General features: G+C 44.2%; 1 protein-coding gene across 1 annotated transcript in view; it reads right to left on the bottom strand.

Moving 5' to 3' along the window:
* Window positions 1-9,226: 9,226 nt before the first annotated feature.
* The window catches only part of BMP7 (bone morphogenetic protein 7), a 75,349-nt gene continuing 65,152 nt past the window's right edge, over window positions 9,227-19,423 (bottom strand). The window contains exons 4-7 of the mRNA XM_019510204.1: window positions 17,822-18,019; window positions 13,784-13,860; window positions 13,089-13,199; window positions 9,227-12,054 (exon numbers count right to left, since the gene is read on the bottom strand). Coding sequence (XP_019365749.1) covers window positions 11,905-12,054; window positions 13,089-13,199; window positions 13,784-13,860; window positions 17,822-18,019 — 536 coding nt within the window. The 3' untranslated portion in view covers window positions 9,227-11,904. The remainder of the gene's footprint in view (window positions 12,055-13,088; window positions 13,200-13,783; window positions 13,861-17,821; window positions 18,020-19,423) is intronic.

The following is a 19,423-nucleotide window of genomic DNA, read 5'->3' as shown; positions in this document are numbered from 1 at the left end:
TAAGAGTGATCTGATGTAGCAGTGTTTGGAGATTAGGTTTCAGAACATTGTGCAAGAAAGGATCTGAACCCAGAACAGTGGCACGGCCCTTTTGGAGCCCGCAGCTGCCTCCTGCATGGTGTGCATGTGCAGCTTGGAGGAGTGGGCTATTTGCCCAACAGGAATGTGGGCTGCTCGGAGCAAGGTAAGCGAAGCAGGATGCAAGTGGTCAGGCTTCTACACTTCTGCTTTGCCTCCGATCTGTTCAGTACCAAGAAATATTTCCTTTTATGGAAGCTAAAGGGAACTGTTATCCTTACTTGTTAAATCTGGGGTATGTAGTAATAACATGTGCAGAGGGAACAAAATGCTGACCTTGGGGAGGTGATGCAAGGTGACGTTGCATATGCTGGGGAAGTGCAGACCAATACAGCCGGTGAGAAAACAAATCCTTTCTTTCTGCAGAGAAATCTGTAATGAGAGCTTTAATACACTTGCTTTTGGAAAGGCTGATTTCAAACTTCCTGCATGGAAGACAGAATAACTTGTTAGAATTGCCACTTCCCTATGACAGATTTCATCTCCTATTGACCATCTTGAGGCTAGAGGGCTTTCTAAGTGCTCTAGAGAGAAGCCTGTGACCCAACAAGCCAACAGTGTGACACAAGACGCATTTTGAATTCACTACTAAATCTCTAGTACATAATGGGTTCTTCTGGGTTCTTCTATGCAAGCTGTTGTGCAGATGCTTGTGGCCATCAACCATTATTCACTGCCGGTTGATAATCTTGGCATGATATGCATGACATTACAGCTTCCTTGGAGCTTGTGGAGACAGGGTTAGTGCTCCCTTAGCCAGGGATATAGATCTTTTCTGCTAGCAGCTGAGTTGAGTTAGAGCATCAGATATTGCAGATGACACTATGGAAGAACTTTTTGCCCATCATCTAAGGTAGTCCACAGAGGTGATGGACATGACTTCATTGCGCCCACCATTTGGGCATGAGTAACCAGTTCCATGCACTTCCTTGCCAGCCATTAATCTGCAGGCATAATGACTAGCATGGTATTTTCCATTTCCAGATCTTGTTTGTACTGGCATGATTTAAAATACTTTGTGTAATTACAGTGGTTCCTACAGTCAAACTGCTGGGGCACTGTATGCTGTTTGGATGTTTCTTCTTCAGCTAGCAATTTCAGTAATGACAGTAATTCATATAATCTATCCTTGTGGCATTGTGGTTTTGAGAAGTATAGGGGCTTTTTCTGTAATTTACCCATATCTATATATAGCTCCTTGGATATCTAGGTATCCTAAATGTGTCACTTAAAATAAACTTGACGGAGAAATTCCACTCCCATCACCACAAAATTTTTTCTGATGTTGCCTCTCCTATGTAAATGCAATCAAGTAAATGAACTAAGACCATGGAGGGATCAGAAGGGGGAAATTTAAGGAAACATGCCTGATCCAAAAGAACTGAACAGGTTTTCTATGATCAGATACCTCACTGTGCTCTCTTTGTTGAGATAATGGGAAAACTCCCCTCCCGCAGTGGTTCGTGTGTGCTTTACAGGGCTTCCCTGAGCCGCATAGACAGGAAAGAGTGATCCAGGCAGTATTGACATCAGGAGCTGACTGTGTGAATGACCTGGGTGTGATCGCGGTGCCCTTAAGAAGGAAGAGTTTTGCTCTGGTAGAATATGAGTTTATTAAGCAAGGTTGTGTAGACCCATTCAGTGTCAACCCCTTCAAAAGACTTGGGGGTGGTTTCCTTCGTTTTTGTGCTGGGGAGAGTTTGATGCAATATTGCAGGGAGAGGGGTGATACAAAAGGATAAGTCCTTCAGCTTGAGTTTACAACTCGATGCCCATAGTTGTCTTGCACTGTGGTTACAATTGACCCGTCATTCCAAGCTCACTCCTAAATATGAGAAATCCTTTGTCTGGTTTCCAAAAGACCCCGAGAACCTAAAGCGAGGTTTTCTGGGATGAATTCCACTAACATCAGTGGAGTCGCTCCATTGGGAGAACTAATGTCAGCCTGATCCGAATCTGCCTTGTGGTTCATCTTCCTCTGCACACAGCCCCTAGATATTATTTGCTCTGATTACAAGCCCCAGCAGGCAGAAACCAGCACTTAAAGCCTGAGTTTAAAGCAGAACACACCATGAGTATCAATTGCCACTGCATGAAATCAAAAAGAATCCGTGTGTTTTGACTGAGCTGGGAAGAGCTGTAATTTCATCGGAAGTGTATTGATCTCATAATAACCCTTGGCTTTCCATAGCAGAGTCATGCAGGCTTCTTCATGTGGGGAGAGGACTTGTCCTGAAACAGCAGGTGAAAGGATTCATTCTACGTAGGATGGGTTTGTGGTAAAGGGGCTTGACCGGTTGAGGCTTTTCCATGGACTTTTTGTGTAACCTTTGGCAAGCTGCCTTCTCTCTCTCTCTGCCTCAGTACCCTGTTGATGAAATGGAGGCATGCCTACCCCTCTCCTCCCACCCTTTGCCCACATTTTTCAGGATAAGGGTGCTCTTCTGTGTTTGTATGGTGCCTGGTAACATGGGACTTGTCCTTGGATAAGACCTCCAAGCACTCCTGTGATGCAGACAGTTAATCACCCTTGTGATTGTACAGCAGTCTCATCAGATGAGCAGGTGTTTAAGTTAAATGCACACAGGCTCCTAGTGCCTTTTATGCTCATAGAGCTTTGATTTAAATGTGTGCACTGGCTGACACCCAGGATCAGGCCAAGTGTTTCCCAGAAAGACTGTATTTAAAAGGGTGTTATCAATCTGAACCCCTACATGGGAATGGGAGCGTAGGCACCAGTAGTTTCACTTCATGCTCTTATTTGCAGCAGTGTTCCTGACACTGCAGAGTCCTGGAGCCGAGTCGGTACAAAATGAAATAGCAGGTTTTTCAGTCTCCTGACTACAAGAGCGGGTGCCTCGAAACCATCAAATATCATGAGATCCACAAAGAAACTACAATATAAGTACTGGGATGGGTGTGCATGGGCTTTCATGTGCATGCCAGGGGATGTCTGTGGGGAAACTCTGGCTGAATTCACTGTGCACATATGACAAGGGGCAGAAACACATGGACTTGTGGTCAGGGAAAAAGTGGGTATTTCTGCTCTGTCCAGAAACTTGAAGCTCAGTAGGAAGAGGGGGAAAGGCTGTCCTTTCTGCTTCATCCCTTCCAGTTGTACATGAGGTGCCCCTAGGTAGTGAGTCGCTCCTTTCGACAAAGAGAAAAGCCTGGCTCTCCTACTGTCTGCGTAAGTGGTCAAACCACTGCACTCTTAAAAAGCAGTGTGGCTACAAGTGTAGTCCAACCACAGCAGTGGTTATGACTTGCCACAGCACCCTAGGAGCCGGAACGTTTTTGGGCAGTGGCACAAACAGAGGAGCTGGGACGTAGTGCCAGGAACACAGACTCCCGGTTTGGAAGTGAACTTTGCAGAAGCAGTAAATGGCCAGAGCCATGCCTGGCTGGCTGGAGCACCTTTCCAGTCCTTCTCTGTGACCTTCCAATCACTCCATGACACTTTTATTTGAGTCTTTTCCTTTCTCCTGAGGATGCTATGACAACCCCAAGTGGGTCCTCACATGTGCGTGCTTTTGAAACCTGCTGTTACCTGTGGCCATTACATGTGTCCATAGTGGATGTTGTATGCAAGCTTCTTGGCATCTGGTATATGGGGCAGTTTCCTACAATCTGTAGGACATATCTGGTGTAAGGCCAGCATTCCTCAAGGTGCATAGAGGAAACTGCCAATACTAATGACCCCTGCAATGGGATTTTGAAAGGCATGCTGACAGGTCACATGTCTCTCCATCTAAATGAGAAGGTGTCGAGTGGATGCACAGGAGCTCCCAAAGTGCCACAGGCCACGTGTGGCCCAAAAAGGGTTTCTATGGGGCCCACAAAGGGACTTTTTTAATGGCTGCTATGCTCCCTAGAATGAGCCATAGCCATTGACTGTTCAGTAAGTAATGCTGCTGCAGTCCCCTTGTAGCTCCGTACATGTAAGGCATGTTATGTTAGGTCAGTTGAACACAATGGTGCTGCATTGCATATTCATTTTATTATGTGGACCCTGGCATGATGTCCCACCCATGACCCAAGTGGTCCTCCATGAACAAAACTTTGGGAACTCCCTGGTGTAACCCCCTGGCTACCCCGAGAGACTCTGTGCTCACTAAGGCACGCTGTCATCGCTGCTCCACACTGGCCCATGCGCCAGGACCTCTGTCTCATTACCTGGAGCGACTTCCGCAGACGTCCCATTCTGAACGCCTGACCTTTGGGAGCCGAGGAGTTTTGTTTGTTTTTCCTGCTGAGCAAAAATGTCATCCTTCAAAAAAAAAATGGAAATAAACAGTTACATGATCCACTGAAACTCATAACAACGGACAAATTGAATCCATCCAACCCTCTATGCAGTGTAACAGCCATAAATAAAGGCTTTATGGCTGAGAAGTTGTAGGCACTAATCCAACAAAATCTGATTTCTCTATTCCTTTCCCCCCACTAATATATATATATACACACACACACACGTGTGTGTGTGTGTGTGTGTGTGTGTGTGTGTGTGTGTGTGTGTGTGTGTGTGTGTGTGTATATATATATATATATATATATCAGAAAATAAGGGGTTCCAAGGGCAGCGATGACAGAAAGTTAACTATAGCTTCTTAAACCAGACGCCTACCAGTATTTATAGTTACACGTTCTGTGCATGGTATGTGTGTATATTACTGCACCAACTTTTACAGTTGACTTCTCAGTAGTAATGTGAAACCAAAACAACTGATGGGCCATACTTGGAATCACTTGTGTATTTCTTGAATAAAACAAATTCAGCCTTGCCGCTCAGAAAACGACTTGGACAGCCAGTCAAGTCAGCAGTGCCAGAACATTCAAGAAATCTCCATTAGCCTTCAGGCATCAAAATAAAGGGCTGACGTTTTTCTAAAGAGCCCGGCACGTTGGATTTTGAACACCTGGACAAAAGCGTTGTAATGGGAGCTGCCGGGTGAACATCTGCCCCAGTTGTGGTTGCAAGGCATTTGGAAATATGGGTGGAGCACACAGCAGTAGCATATGATCTGCCATGCCAGGTGAGATGCATGCCCTCAGTTCTCACCAAGGGTAGTGCAAGCTGATGATGACAAAAGAAACAACCGCAAATGCAACTCCTCTGCCTTCATTATTGGCATGTGTTATACATAAAATTGCATGTGCAGATGGGCCTGGTTACCAGACAAATGCAAGGTTTTTGGTACACGTGTATTTCGCGGGGCAAAGCCCCACCACCCTCTTCTGTTCCGATACAAGCTTAGCTGTTAACTCTTGTGTTATGGGACTAGGTTTAATTGCAGAAGTGCTTTACATAGGGGCCAAAGGCACTGTTCCAAGCAAGAGGTGCTGCAACCACAGGAGGGTCCATCTCTGGCACAGCACTAGGGAGGATTCCTCCCTTACCTCTGTGCTCCCGTGTGCGGGGGTGGGAGTGATGGTACTGACCTCTACTATCAGTAATTGCTACCCTCCTCCTCCTCCTCCTCCTGGTTCAGTTGCTCTGGCCAGATAGTAGGGAGTGGAGTCAAAGCTTAATTAATTTCCCTCTCCCCCCAGCTGCTCTGAGGACCAGAGACATGGTTTGTAGCCTTGCTTTTTCAGCACATCTTAGATCAGTGACCCAGGCAGACCACAGCTGGACATGCATTGTAACAGGCCATGCTCCCTTGCAGCCTTGCTGGGGTGTGTAGGTGGTTACAGTTTAGCCTGGCGTGATAGCTTTGCCCTTCTTTTGTCCTGTTAACAGAGCATTGCAGCTGAATAGGTCTGTCTGGGATTTATGCATCAGTGTCATAGTATTTATCTATTGCTCGTGCAGACCTTAGTTAATGTTTTTAGAATCACCGAATAAAATAGCTGCAGTTCATGAGAATGGAGAGATGATATAGTTGAGCTTTGACCCATTGTAGCCAGACCCTGAGTCTTCCCGTTTCTGTCTGTTGTAGAGTGAAGTCATCCAATGATCCTGGCATCCCAGGGGCAAATAATATAGAAATAAATCCTCCTGCATCAAGTGGTTTGCCTCCATTGCTCAGGACAAAGTTCACACCACTTCATGTCACCTTCTGTTTCTTGCCACTCAGTTCTACCTGCACCATGCTTTAGTGGGAGGAGTAGAGGGGACAGTGTGCCCTTCAAAGTGGTGTAGGATCAGACGCACAAAACAGTTGCATTGAGTCAGGTTGAAATGCAGTAAATTCCTCCCTACCACCCTGCTTTTTTTCCATGGATATAATTTGCTCATCTCTTCATGCTCTTTTTTTAAACAGACTCAACTCCAAGGGCTTGATTACAATGAGTGCTGACAAACCAATGAGTTAATGCTCCTACTGCCCCCGCTTCCTTTAAGAGTTGTCTAAAATAAGACCATTAGTCTAGCATTCAAGTTTTATCTAAGGAACAGATTAACCCTGACCATTGTGGCTGCCTCTGCTGCCACTTTCCTTCCCAGAACAGAAATGGGCAAATGCATACTTCCAATGTGTGCGAGTCCAGGGAAGCCTTGCGGCCCCCTCATTCCAGCCCAGCATTTTTAGTGTAGGAAACCAAAATGGTTTTTCCAGGGGAAGGCTCATATGAGCATCCACACTGCAGGATCAGACCCTGTGTTGTCAACCAGTCAAGTCCTTAACTGTGCCCGTATAAATGGTGCCTGTGAAGTCAGTGGCATTACTTGTGTGAGCAAGTTAAGCATTTATTTAACAGATTCCAGGGTGAGCCCTCAGGGCAGGATTTGTCATCCCCCTCCCCACCTTTTTTTTTTTAAAGGCAAATGAGATGATGAAGGAACTTCATTAATATTCTGTAATAAAAGATGTCAGATTTACCCAAAAAACCTTGTCAGCCCTTTACTGGATACAGTCTACTCGATCAATTAAGTCATATTAGAGCTGTAAGAGAGAGAAGTTGGTTGAGTAGTTTTCTAATGAAATCCTACAGAGATGGCCCTTCTTAAGGTGGTAACAGCCCATCTTTAATATTCTGACCCACCATCTACTTGGTTTCACCAATAAAACAGCTCCTGCCAAAGGAAATCAAATGGGTAAACAAAAGATAATGCATTTATTAAAATAAACCTTTGCGGTGCTTAAAATCTCCGAGTGATTTAGGTGGCAGCTGTAGAGCTTACAGCCAGAGTCGGGTGTGGGGGGGAGTGGAAACTTTTAGCAGTGGGTAGTTTTATTTACAACACAAATAAATTATTGACTCTTGCAGGGGCCATAATGACCCTTTTGTGGCTCTTTTGTACTTGAGTAATGAATGGCCTTAGTATAAAATGCCCACGGGTTGCCTCGAGCTCTTGTCAATCATTACCTGATCAATAAAAACTTCAAACAGGCCCCTTTTTGCTTAACTGGGCAGAATTTCTCCCTGAGTGGAATGGCTATATACACGCACCCATGTGTCCGTGGCAGCCATAGAAGGCAGCAGTAGATATACTTGGCTGGAAATCTGCTGGGGTTGCAAGTCCCCATCTCCAAATAGGAGTCCTTCTGGCTTTGTTTCATCCCAAAAGGGTCTGTTCCAATTGCAGACAGAGCTGGAGGGACTGAACAAAGAACGGCGGATGAAATCTTGCAAACCTCGGCTACCACAGCACAGAGCAATGCTTGGGCTATTTCCACTTTCCCACTCTGCTTTTATGTTCTGCAGCTGACACATAAATAAGATCAGAAAGGTTAAATTTCACCAGCTTATTTAAATAAATACATTATCTTTTGTTTTGCAAAGCTTGGCAACACAGAGGGTGTTACCTGATGAAAGACTGCGGGATTTCACTGGCCTAATAACAATGACTGTTTCATAATGGAGGAAAACGAATGCATCTTCATTAAATAAATTATAACATCTGTGAGCCCAGGCTGAAACTAACTTAGAGCAGCCAGCCTATAGGATGTTCTAGCCATGCTTTCTGGTTGCATTACTCAGACAAATCTAACTATTCTGAAGCTGATTCACATGGGTTTTATATGCCCTGCCAGTTTCTGGTATCATACATATTCATGTCAGGAGTTCTCTTTCCAAACCAGTAGATTTAGAGAGAAAACCGCAGTCACATTATGGACCGATAGGAAGCTAACAAGCTCTGGAGTGGATTTTTGGCTCCCAGGAGGAGGCAGCTGCTGCTGGGCATATCCAGTAAGTTGTGTACATGGCAGAGCTGAAGGGAAGCATCAGTAAAACCACTGGAGACAGGTTCTGCATTCATCAAAGTCAACGAGACAACTTGCACTGACTTCATTATGGCCAACTCGGTCCCAGAAGAAGGCCTGGCTTTTTTCTCAGTGAAGTTACTCCTGATTTACACTGGTTATAAATGAAGAAAATTGGGCTGAGATTGGAAGAAAACCAAGAACACCTTTACTCTGGGTATTTCAGGCCTGATTTAGGCCTCAAAGCCTACTGAGTCTTCCATTAGCGCTTCATTGGGTTTGGATCAGAGCACTAAGCAATGCAAGGATTCACTTATCATATTCACGCGTCTCCATGATTCAGAAGACTGTAGTTCGTTCCAAGAGTTTGGTGATTTCCACCTACAACCCAGCAACACATGTATGTGAACTGGTATAATTCTGCAGGCATTTCAAAGTCAACAAGAACCCAACATTTGCTGCTGTGCCCTTAAGGTATAATGTTTACTTAATTCAGGTTTTAGACCACAATTTTTTTCCAGTTCCCTCGATAGCAATGCACTGTGGTGTCCACAGTAGGAAACATCATGCCAGCAGCATCTCTGAAATATGCTAAAACAATCTAAATTAGAAAATGTCAGTTTCTTGGCTGATGTTCCTTTGGAGTTTCTTTTTCCTTTCTTGTGCCTCTGTAATTTTATTGGGATGACTAAATCTCTGAACTATGTTAGCAGTAAACAGAACTAATTTACCCCCTGCTTCTTTGAAACAGCTGCTGACAGCTGCACTATAATTCAATCATGGATCTTTGCAGTGCAGCAAAACATATTCATATTTTCTTCATAGTCTCCCCCCCGTTTGTATTTGGAATGAGGCAGCTTCACTGGACAGTGACACGTGCCCGTTATACCAATATATAAGGCCTGATCAATACAGAAACCCTGACACTCAGCGTGAAAACTCAGCCTCAACCAGAGGCCCTTTTGATCTAGCTGGAATAACCACACAAAGGCACAAAGTTGTTGGAATATCTTTTGTAGAGTCACAATGATTTATTTCACTAGTTTGTACAAAATGCTTCTAACTGCTCTATGAAAAGAACCAGAAATGTATACATAGATTTTGCCAACTGTTAATAAATATCATCTTAAATAAGGAAACAAATGTGTTTTAAGAGATGAGAATTTTCCTGAATGCGTGACTGAAAAGGAATTCAGAGATGATGGAAATAAATAATTCTTTTTCCACGTTTGTGACAACTATTTACATAAAAATGTACAAACAAACAGAGCCAACGTACAGCCTAGCAACAGATTCTGTCATCGAGTTAAAAAACAAAACCAAACCCTGCAGAACATCTAAGAGTCAAACACAAGAAGAAAGGGTGGTCAGCTCTGAAACTGGACTGTGCCAGTCCGCTGGCTGCCAGCATTGGACACAAAGGACAATACTCATCCTTGCCCACATAAAATAATAACCCGCCCTAAACATCCAATGTTAACTTCATAGCCAGCACCTTAGCTTCCCATACAAGGTTTAGAGACACCTAAAAGCACACTGCATGGGGGGACGTGCACAAATACTACAATTCGCATGACTTTTTGCATTTTACATTTAAAATGATGGATGCACGGAAGGCAGCTGCAGTCCGACATTTCTCAGAGATGGTTTGTCTAAGGCTATTGCGATGCAGGCTGAAAGACTACCCTCCTAGGATTTGACTTAGTAACTATAAAGTCTGATTCGGATTTCAGTAAGGTATAGCTGTGTTCATTTTAATGGCACAGATTATATATGCCAGAGCTGAATTAGGCCTGCAGGCTCTTGGTTCGTATTTATACGTATGCATGGTGCCTCTGGTCTTCCCTTAATCCTGCTACCACTGGAAATCGCTGATAAAACCGTTATTGACCTTAACAGAATTAGAAAAGAGAACTGGGACACAAGAAACAAACTCCCAGCTTGTCTCCTACAAAGCTGCCCTTTTGTTGGTGGTGGTGTTGTTGTTGTTAAGCAAAGCATCTGGTCTGGATTTTAATTGTGGTTTAGAGGGAAGAGAGCAATGAGTGATTCGCAGAACCCCACAAGGTCCTTCATCTCTCTTCCCTTAATAGTTCCTTGGTAATGAAAGATACGGGGTCTGAGTCTGAGTTGGACAACATGAGAATAAATTAGGAATCCCTCCTGTGTGGGCTGCAGTTATACTGAGACAAAAAATCAATCTGAAGAGAGAATCAAGCCCAGGGATTAAAAAAAAAATGTGTCTCCCTTATGCAGCTGGTCCAATAAAAGATATCACTCACAAGAATCCTTGCCTCTCCCTTGCATTGTTTTTGTAGATCTGCCTAGCAGTTTCAAAATGGGAGGCTAAGCAGGCAGGCAAAAAGCCTGGTATTTTATTGGAAAGAACTTTTTTTTTCCTGATGAAGTTCAAGTTTTGGCCATCTACGCAAGCTCCAAGAACACAAAAGCACTTCCAGCCAGCCCAATTTGTGATTGGGCTCAATGGTAGGAGCTCCCATCCACCCTTCTGCCACAGTAGCTTTAATTTAACTTTAATTACAGAAATTTGATAGCTTTTGTGACCTCTGACTTAAAAAAGATCAACCAGGAGGATGCCTTCTGGACGCTAGTTCCTGTAGCCTGGTTTAGATGCTTTGAAACTGGCAATAAAATAAGCATCGCACAGAAAATACTGACCCAGGAAACTGTCTGGTCTAGTCCACAAGAAAGATTCAGGACTCAATCCTCCAGATGCCAGCTCCAGATCCAGCATCACACTTTGGGCTTTCCGCACTTCTTTGGCCTACAGATCTGCAACATTTTTGGGGCTTTATTTAGCGCACCCTGAGATCAATGGATGTTTTCCATATGGGAGCAGGATTTTTGGCTTGCCTTTCATAATAGTGTAACTATTGGAGACGCCCACCTTAAGAGCTGGGTTATATGTTTCCAAATTATTTCCTATTTTTTGAAAATGTTATTCTTAGCCATCTCAGTCCATTGCAAATTCAGGTTCCTGCTGGTAGCCAAAAGAGATCTGTTTGCCCTCTAACACCAAAATTCAACATCAATCCAATCTTTTATTCTTTGGAGTTTATTTCTTTCAGTTCCTACAGTGAGGTTTCTAGATGCATTTGTCCTTTTGAGTCACTTCTTCCAGAATATAGGTTCTGCTAGTGCAAAATTTAATACTGGAAGTTCCACGTGTTTAGTCTTTGCCTCTGCTTATGAAGAGGGCATAAGCAAAAAGGATGGAGTTAATTCTCTAACAAAATATCTGTTTCTCCAGGTATGTTTCATTCACTCATTTTTATTGTGAACAACATGTTACAAGAACTAAAAATGCTTATTACTTTGCACGCACTCGCACCACAGATAGATTTGTTTAAAAGAGATGTTTATAATGAACGCTGGTGAGTTAGTCATCTTCCGAAAGGCTCCTCTGCAGCAGTACGTGGTGTTTGTAACCAATTGTTTTAGGCAGACTGGTTTTCCCGTTGGCTCAAAATCGGTTCAGATGTCACCTGGATCCAGAATTTGTCCTATTATCTCCTGCCGATTCTGCCCTGTCAGAAGCACGATGCCTGCAAACTGTTTTTACAGCAATCCGAGGCTGGAGACCTAAACTTTTTGCTTTGCAAATCCATATTAAAAAAACCCTCATTACAAATCACTCTTTTTCTTTCCTGCAAACCTAATGGCAGCCGCAGGCCCGTACTACCATGTTCCTGTATTTTTTTAAGATAACGTTGGAGCTGTCATCAAAATAGAGCACTGAGATGGCATTGAGTTGTGTAGGAGCACAGCAGGGCTTCGGCACGGTCTCTGGGTTTATAAAGTGAACCTGGGGAATGAAAGTAAATGATGTTAGGACTTCTCTCCCTTCCCCTTTCCCCACCCCCACTTGATCTGTCTTGTGCAGTATTTTCAACACACAGGTCACGTATACATGTGCTCCAACATGCTGTAATTACAGCATGTCAGAGCAGACTCAATCGAGTCTGCTGGAGCGTGGTAATTACTGCGCTTCAGAAGACTCCAGCACCACATGTATCAGCGTCCCCGCGCTGAAAAAGGTGGTGGGAACACTTTAACTAAAGCTCATTTGATGACATGTGACACTCCAGACACTTTATCAGGGGGGCTCTCAGAGCCGCTCTAATCAAAGCACCTCTCCTTCCTCCCTCTCCTGGAGCACATCTATAAACACCCACACATCCTGCATCTGACTTATGTGTGTGAACACCCTTATGTTCACATTCAAAGGATGAGCTTAACAAGCAGCACAGCCGGGTCCAAAGTCATAACGATCCATCCAGGGCCTGTCAAGATTCTTACTGTGAAACAGGTTTTATCAGCAAATGCCAATTTGTCAGCCGCCACATTTTTGTGAAACTTTGCTGGCTTTATGATACACTTCTGAGGAGCTGCAGGCCAGTTTCCGGTATGGATCAACCTGGTCTCCTGCCATCTCGAGGCACATGATGGGTGGCTCATCCTTATAGCTATAGCTTCATCAGCCCCTTCCCAGTAGCCCCCAAATCTGCTCTAGGCAGATGCCATGAATTTTTGATCCAGAAATGCTTACCCTCTTACTTGCCCCCTCAAATCCTTTCCCTCTTCTACAGTGCCATTTGTCTTCATTGGCAGGTCCCTTTACACTCATAGAGCATGTTAATGCTTCCAACAAGACTGGGTACTCCCAAGCCAACTAGTAATTCAAGCTACTTGGCTAGACCAGTTCAGCCAGGTGCTGCAGGTATTACAGTGCTTTAATGTAGACACCTGCTTTCCTGCTAACTCCGAGGCTTCTCCTTTGCATAACATTTATTCCTGTGCAGCAATAACCTTCAGAACACAAACTGAAACTGCACCTACCAGTGTCTGCACAATAGCATGGTTTGTTGCATTCATGTATGAGTTCAGTGGGAAGGCACATTCTCCTTCACAGTAATAAGCTGCATAGCCCTCCGGAGCAATTATCCAGTCCTGGATTAAATTGAGGATGTTAGATGTGGAGGAAGGATAGATTGGTATGTACAATGACAAGAAAACTGGAATGAAACTCACATCTCTCAAGTCAAATACATAGAGAGACTCAAAAAAATCTGTGCCACTCCCCATTAAATTACCTGCCCTGGCAATATAATCCATTCTTTGCACCTCTACAGCTCCCACTTATCCTGAAAGATCTCATATCACTTTTCAAACTGCTGTACACAGAATATCAGCAAAGATTGGTCCATTCAGTATGGAAACGTAATCACTACTGGGCACATAGAGTTGGAGCTGCTGAGCAACACCTAGGGGGATTACAGAAGGCGAAGGATAGAACATCCAGTTGAAACCACAGAGGGAACTGAAGAAAGAGAAAGACTCAAGTCTGAATTTCGCCAGATTTGAGGTGGTAAAAATTTTCAGCCAGTCTTAAATTGGTCCCCAATCTGCATGATTTCTTCAGTGCAGTTAGAGGCCCAGGACAAAAATGTGGTCTTTGGGGTAACGCCACGAGTAAAAAGATGAATGACTGCAAAGGGCTTTGTCCATCCTACGTGCAAGCAGAGAAACCTTACCTGCCATCCGAGATCCCGGAAGCTGACGTACAGCTCGTGTTTTTTACAGGCTTGCCTCTGATCACTGCTGCTGTTTTCTGAGTTGGAAAAAAATCAAAACCAGGTGAATGCATACCGGCCAACTGAACGCATTAGTGCAATTTCACAATGAAAGCAAAGCTTACTAAGACTATCTCCCAGAGCTGCTGAACCTCCCCAGCACTGACATGTCCTGGCAACATCACACTGTGAATGAGACACTACTTGCCTCTGCAGGTCTGTGCTGCTTTCTACCATTGGTCAGCTTTTTTTATCATTTTCAGGTTTTTGTATTTTAATTGTAAGATGCCAGCTGGATTCAGTAAGTCTAAACCACCTACCTGGCTTCCTGTGCAAAGCCCAGAAAGTCCTGGGAAATGAATTTGTTTCTGCAGGGCTTCCTTTGACCTGTGGGAGCTTATAGTTGGTAAAAACCAACTTTATTTTTTATATACATCTATGGTATAGCAAGAGAACCAGAAAGACATGCAGGAAAGGGCCTCAGAGAAAGACCATGCTTTCTTAATGTATCTGTACCTTGCATTTCTTTGAGTTATTGGCTACTGACTTGGGTTCTCTTTGCATGCTCTAAAAAGATGGCAGGACCATAGGAGAATGACTTGAAATCTATCGTCCCATGTGTTGCAGCCATATTCTGACTGCAAATTCAACTGGTGATGAGCCCCATAGAAAAAAGATAAAAGATGTTGGTTCAAATGAGCCCAATCTTAGGTAAGCTTTAAAGCTGGCCTCAAACTCCAGTCTGCTGTTTGGATTGAACCACTGAGTCTGGCAGCTGGAGAAGTGATCTTTTAAACTATGCCAGCTGGAGACACCCAGCCACCAACCGTGTTATCTTTACAATCACATTTCTGACTGTTTATAGAGGTGAGAAGTTCTGTTATCTGTCACACACCGCAAGCCATTCAGTCCTGGACTGATTGCTAAACTAGCCTTGGAGAGATTTTATACAGTGAACTGCACGTTTTCTTGTGATGGAAGAATTTGGAAAAACACGGTCCAAAATCCACACTCTCTTTAGAACGGATTTGCCCAACTTGTGAGTTTGGACATGCAATGCAGGGCAGGGCAGAGAAGAGACATGGCATCAGGAAGGAAGGAAAGAAACCACTCAGTGACTGACTAAGCAGATAAATTATGAGGAAACTTTGCAGCCAGAGACCAAGGTAGGGAACTTGTTCCCCCATGCTTCTGTTGACTCTGCAGAGCTAATGGCAGCAAGGGAAGTCAGCAGCCATGACCCACTAAAACAAGATGTGTCAGATAAGATGCCATTCTATGCATAGGTCTCTAGCCAGTCCTCTTCCCATACAGAATATATGTATGTGGGTGCATCTATACGTTCATTAATGCGCTTTTTCTATTGAGCATTAAACTCAGTACCTCTCAGCACTTTTACAGGTGCTCTGGGAGTGGAGGGGGCAGTGCTTTAATAAGAGTGGCTCCAAGAGCTGCTCTAATTAAAGCGCCGCTGTGTCTCATGTAACAGCAACCCTGCGCTTTAAAATGGCGGCAGGGGTCCTTGAACTAAAGCTCATTTGACGAGCTTTAGTTCAAGCACCCCCACCGCCGTTGTTAAGCACAGGGATGCTGCTACGTGAGGCGCAGGAGGCTACTGGAGCGTAGCAATTACCATGCTCCAACGGACTCGATTAATCCAGTCTGCTCAGACGCACTGGAACTCCAGTGCATCACAGCAGCCTCGGTGCTCACATCTATACGCCCCTTCTAATGTGAGGTGCTAATTAAATGTGCATTAGGCTGCCCAACTGCACAGTATTGAAAGCGCATGCTTTTTTAGTGACACTTAATGTGCAGTAGCCTAAGTTAACTGCACATTAGCACGCTTCTTGCCATCATGCTCTAATGAGCAGTAAAATAAGCTACTGCACATTAAAACACGTGTCGATATGTCCTAGGAAAAACAGATCTGCCTTTTTGTCCATTCAGATCCTGTACAGGATAGATGTAGTCCCCAGGATAAGGGATGAAAAAAATGTGCATGTCTACTTTGGTCTTGCACATGAAAACAGATGAATGCTTTGCATGTTTATGATGGAGAGCCAGGGGGCCTGCTCCAGATGCACTGGAAGTCAAGTCAGCTGAAGCATGTAAATTGTCGTGCTTTGGCAGCCTTGTGCGTCACGTGTATCAATGGCGCAGCATGCCTCTGTGCTGAGAAAATGGTGGCAGTGAACTTTGCACTAAAACATGTTCAATGTGCTTTAGTTCAAAGCACACCACCACCATTTTCTCAGCACAGAGGTGCACTGCACCACTGATACACGTGACGCCAGGGCACTTTTAACGTGGCTTGCTAATTAAAAGCTCCCAGCGCCACATTGGAAACACATGTAAAAATGCCCAAGGAGCCCAAAATATTCAGAAAGAAGGAACATTGTCCCTATCTAGGAAACAGATGACAGGATTTTGGAATGATTAGTGAAGGGCTAGAAGCAAGACATCTCAGGCTAGAAGCAAGGCTGCGTGCACTGGAGGAAAGCAAAGCTAGCAGAAGTGCTAAAAACCTACAGAGCATGTTGGCCCTGCCTCATGCAATCTCTTACACATCCGTACTCAGAGTTAGCTCTCCATTGCAAGCAAGCTAGCTGTTCGTTAGCAGAGCTCAGAAGCCGTCTCAGTGTTCTGAGGCACCTAAACCTTGATCAGATTTTTATTTTAAATATCTTTCTTAAAATTCTCTCCCCCTTACAAAGCTGAGACTCCCAAACGATAGTTTTGGTCGTGCGAGTGAACAGTTGCGGTAAAGCCAGGTGGGAAACATATTTCCCATCCTGTGAAAATGTTGCAGACTTCCAAATATTTTTCCATCCAATTCAGAACAAGAAATACATCTCAGAGCTCACAACTCAACAAATCTGTTTTCAAGCTAATTGAACTGTTTTCTCAATTTTGATCATTTTAACTTTTACTTCATATAATTAGAGTTCAAATTCCCAAAAGTTGTTTGAAGTCAGAAAACTGGATTTCTTTTTCTGTGTGTATGCATGTGTGTGTGGACAATATAGTCATTGTTTAAATTGCTTTTGAGCTAAAGGAAATTGTCAAAACTGACCCTATCTTGTAAGGAACTTCAGTTTCACTCAAACAGTATTTTCTAATTCCCAGCCACAAATACTCTTTGGTAGGGCTGTGCGAAGCTTCAGTCCCCGATTCAATTCGGCGGATATTCAGCCCAATTCGGTGGCCAAATCTCTGAATCCGAATCAAATCAGGACACCCTTTAATCTCTCCAAATCAGTTTGGAGAGATTTGGATACAGACAGCTTTAAATGTCTTTTCTACATACCTCTAGGTAGCAGGCAGCTTATGAATGCTGTGATGCCGGGGCTCATGGAGCATCCCACAGGAGCGGAGGGGGGTCCACAGTGCACTTGGCTTGGCAAACGGTGCCTCCTGGGTCTGCAAGGGGCACCTGGGCTCCCCCGTGGCTGATCACCAAGCTCTCGCATGCTCCCAAGCTCCCTGCATGCTCCCCGGTAGACCCAGAAGTGGATCGGAAGTATTTCTGGTCCACTTCCAGGTTTGCTGCCAAGCACACGGTGGGGACCCCTCCCCGCACTCCTGTGGGATGCTCCATCCGCCCCAGCATCGCAGTATCCATGAGCCGCACTGGTACCTTGACGTATATAGAAAAAACATTTAAAGCTGTGTCTGTGTCTGAATCGCTGATTCTCCGAATCAGCATCGAATCTTCGGATTCTGATTCAGCCAAATCAAAGTGGGGACGGTGATCTGAATCAACGAATTGAATCACTGTTCCCAATTTGGGCCGAATCCAAATCTGAATCGAATACAGCCCATTTCACACACCCCTACTGTTTGGGCCTGCCATGGACATTGAGAAGATGCTGAACATACTCAAGCACATAAGGAAAGCAGGGAACAAATTGCTCGAGCAAACAGAAGTTGTCTCGTTCTGGTCTCTACCATATATTATGTGGATATTCGGTACCCAAGAACAAAATCTTCCTGTACCTGCAACGTTAGACACCCGAAAAGCTTCCTGGTTCTTTGGTGCTTTTGATCGATTCTGGCTCCTTTGTTTGCCTCCAGTGGAACGAATGCTGCGGAGATGAACCTCTGTGGCTTTGAAGAACGCTACTGTAAAAGGCTGCTTATTTTGTGGGCCATGTCTTCCAATAAGACCAGCCAACTTGGGATTGATGCTTTGTCCTTAACAAAACAGACAGAAAATCAGTCCAATAGCCTAACAAAAGCTTTCCATTTCCAGTGACAGGAGTGATGATAATATGAGACAGAACTGGCCAATACTACTTCATACACAACATTCCTAGCTGATATCTATTTGCATGGATCAACTGAAGGACTGGACCTAAAATTAATAGGCAAAGCCACTTCTAACAGGAACAGCTCAGTACAGCTAATTTCACTTTATATCTGCATGTAAAAGGGAAATAAAATGTTCCTACATTTAATTATTTTACTCTAAATCAGCGTTAGCCTTAGCTTTTGCCTGAATTCTTTAGAGGGGTTTCTTGAAGTTCACCAACCTATAATTTGAAGTGATCCTATAAAAGGAGCCATAAAGCTCAGCCCATAGGGGCACTAAATTCCCACTGGAAGGTTATTAACTTAAAATAAAAATGCCTTGTATTAAATGTTGACATAGTTCCAAAAAGATTGCACTTGAAAATAGCAAATAGTTCAGATCTGTAGAGACATTTTGTTTATTGCTACATTTGTCCTACTGAATTGGATAACCTGGTTATACATACGTTGGTTATTCATTGTTCCTTTATTACGCAGGCATTTTAAATACATTTTTGTTTCAGTAAAAGCTACCTGACTGATATAGCTGGACGCTGAAGCCCACTATTTACAAAGAGATGAGGCAGGACTAATGGCAATGACCCTACAAACCAGGGCCTTGCCAATTGGTTTTGACTCAGGTGTGGATGACCCCTTCCAGAGACCACTCCAGTTTCTGTCGGCACCCAGGCTCAAAGTCACTGAGACAGAAAGGAATGGTGTTTAAGGATACTTTATAGGATTATAGGCAAGTAGAGCTGAAAGGGCCCACAGAAGGTCCTCTAGTGCAGTGGTTCTCAACCTTTTTTGTACAAGGACTCATTTGTAAGCATTGATGGCCAGTCCTGACCCAGTGCCCCCCACCCCCAGCCCCTCAGTGTGTGGGGCAGGGGGTGGGTATGTGGGGCAGAGGGAACTGTGCCAGCCTGCAAGGGAAAAGCCACTGTTTCCCACGTTTTGCTTCTTTAAACAAGAATCCATTTTAAAGTTTGTTGATCCATTTTTTTAAATTTGTTCTCGACCCTTTCATGAATTCTTGTGATCTACTTTTAGGCCGCGACCCTCTGGTTGAGAAATGCTGCTTTAGTGTCCAGCCCCCCTGCTCAAGGCAGGATCATCCCCAGTTAAACCATCCTCGTCAAGTGCCTGCTCTTAAAAATTTCCAGGTTGAAGACGCCACAAAGCACTCAAGTGTGCGCAGAGCTCCAAGTACAGACTTAGTCTCATTGAAGTCTATGAAACTTCTCACAGGCTTAACAGCTACCATGTGTTTTACTGGCTCAAGGCTTTATTTCCTGTCCGAGAACG

This window comes from Gavialis gangeticus, unplaced genomic scaffold (genome assembly GCF_001723915.1).
Source record: "Gavialis gangeticus isolate Ggan-Ray unplaced genomic scaffold, GavGan_comp1, whole genome shotgun sequence".
In the NCBI taxonomy this organism is placed as follows: Eukaryota; Metazoa; Chordata; order Crocodylia; family Gavialidae; genus Gavialis; species Gavialis gangeticus.
This window is presented reverse-complemented; position numbering and strand designations above follow the sequence as displayed.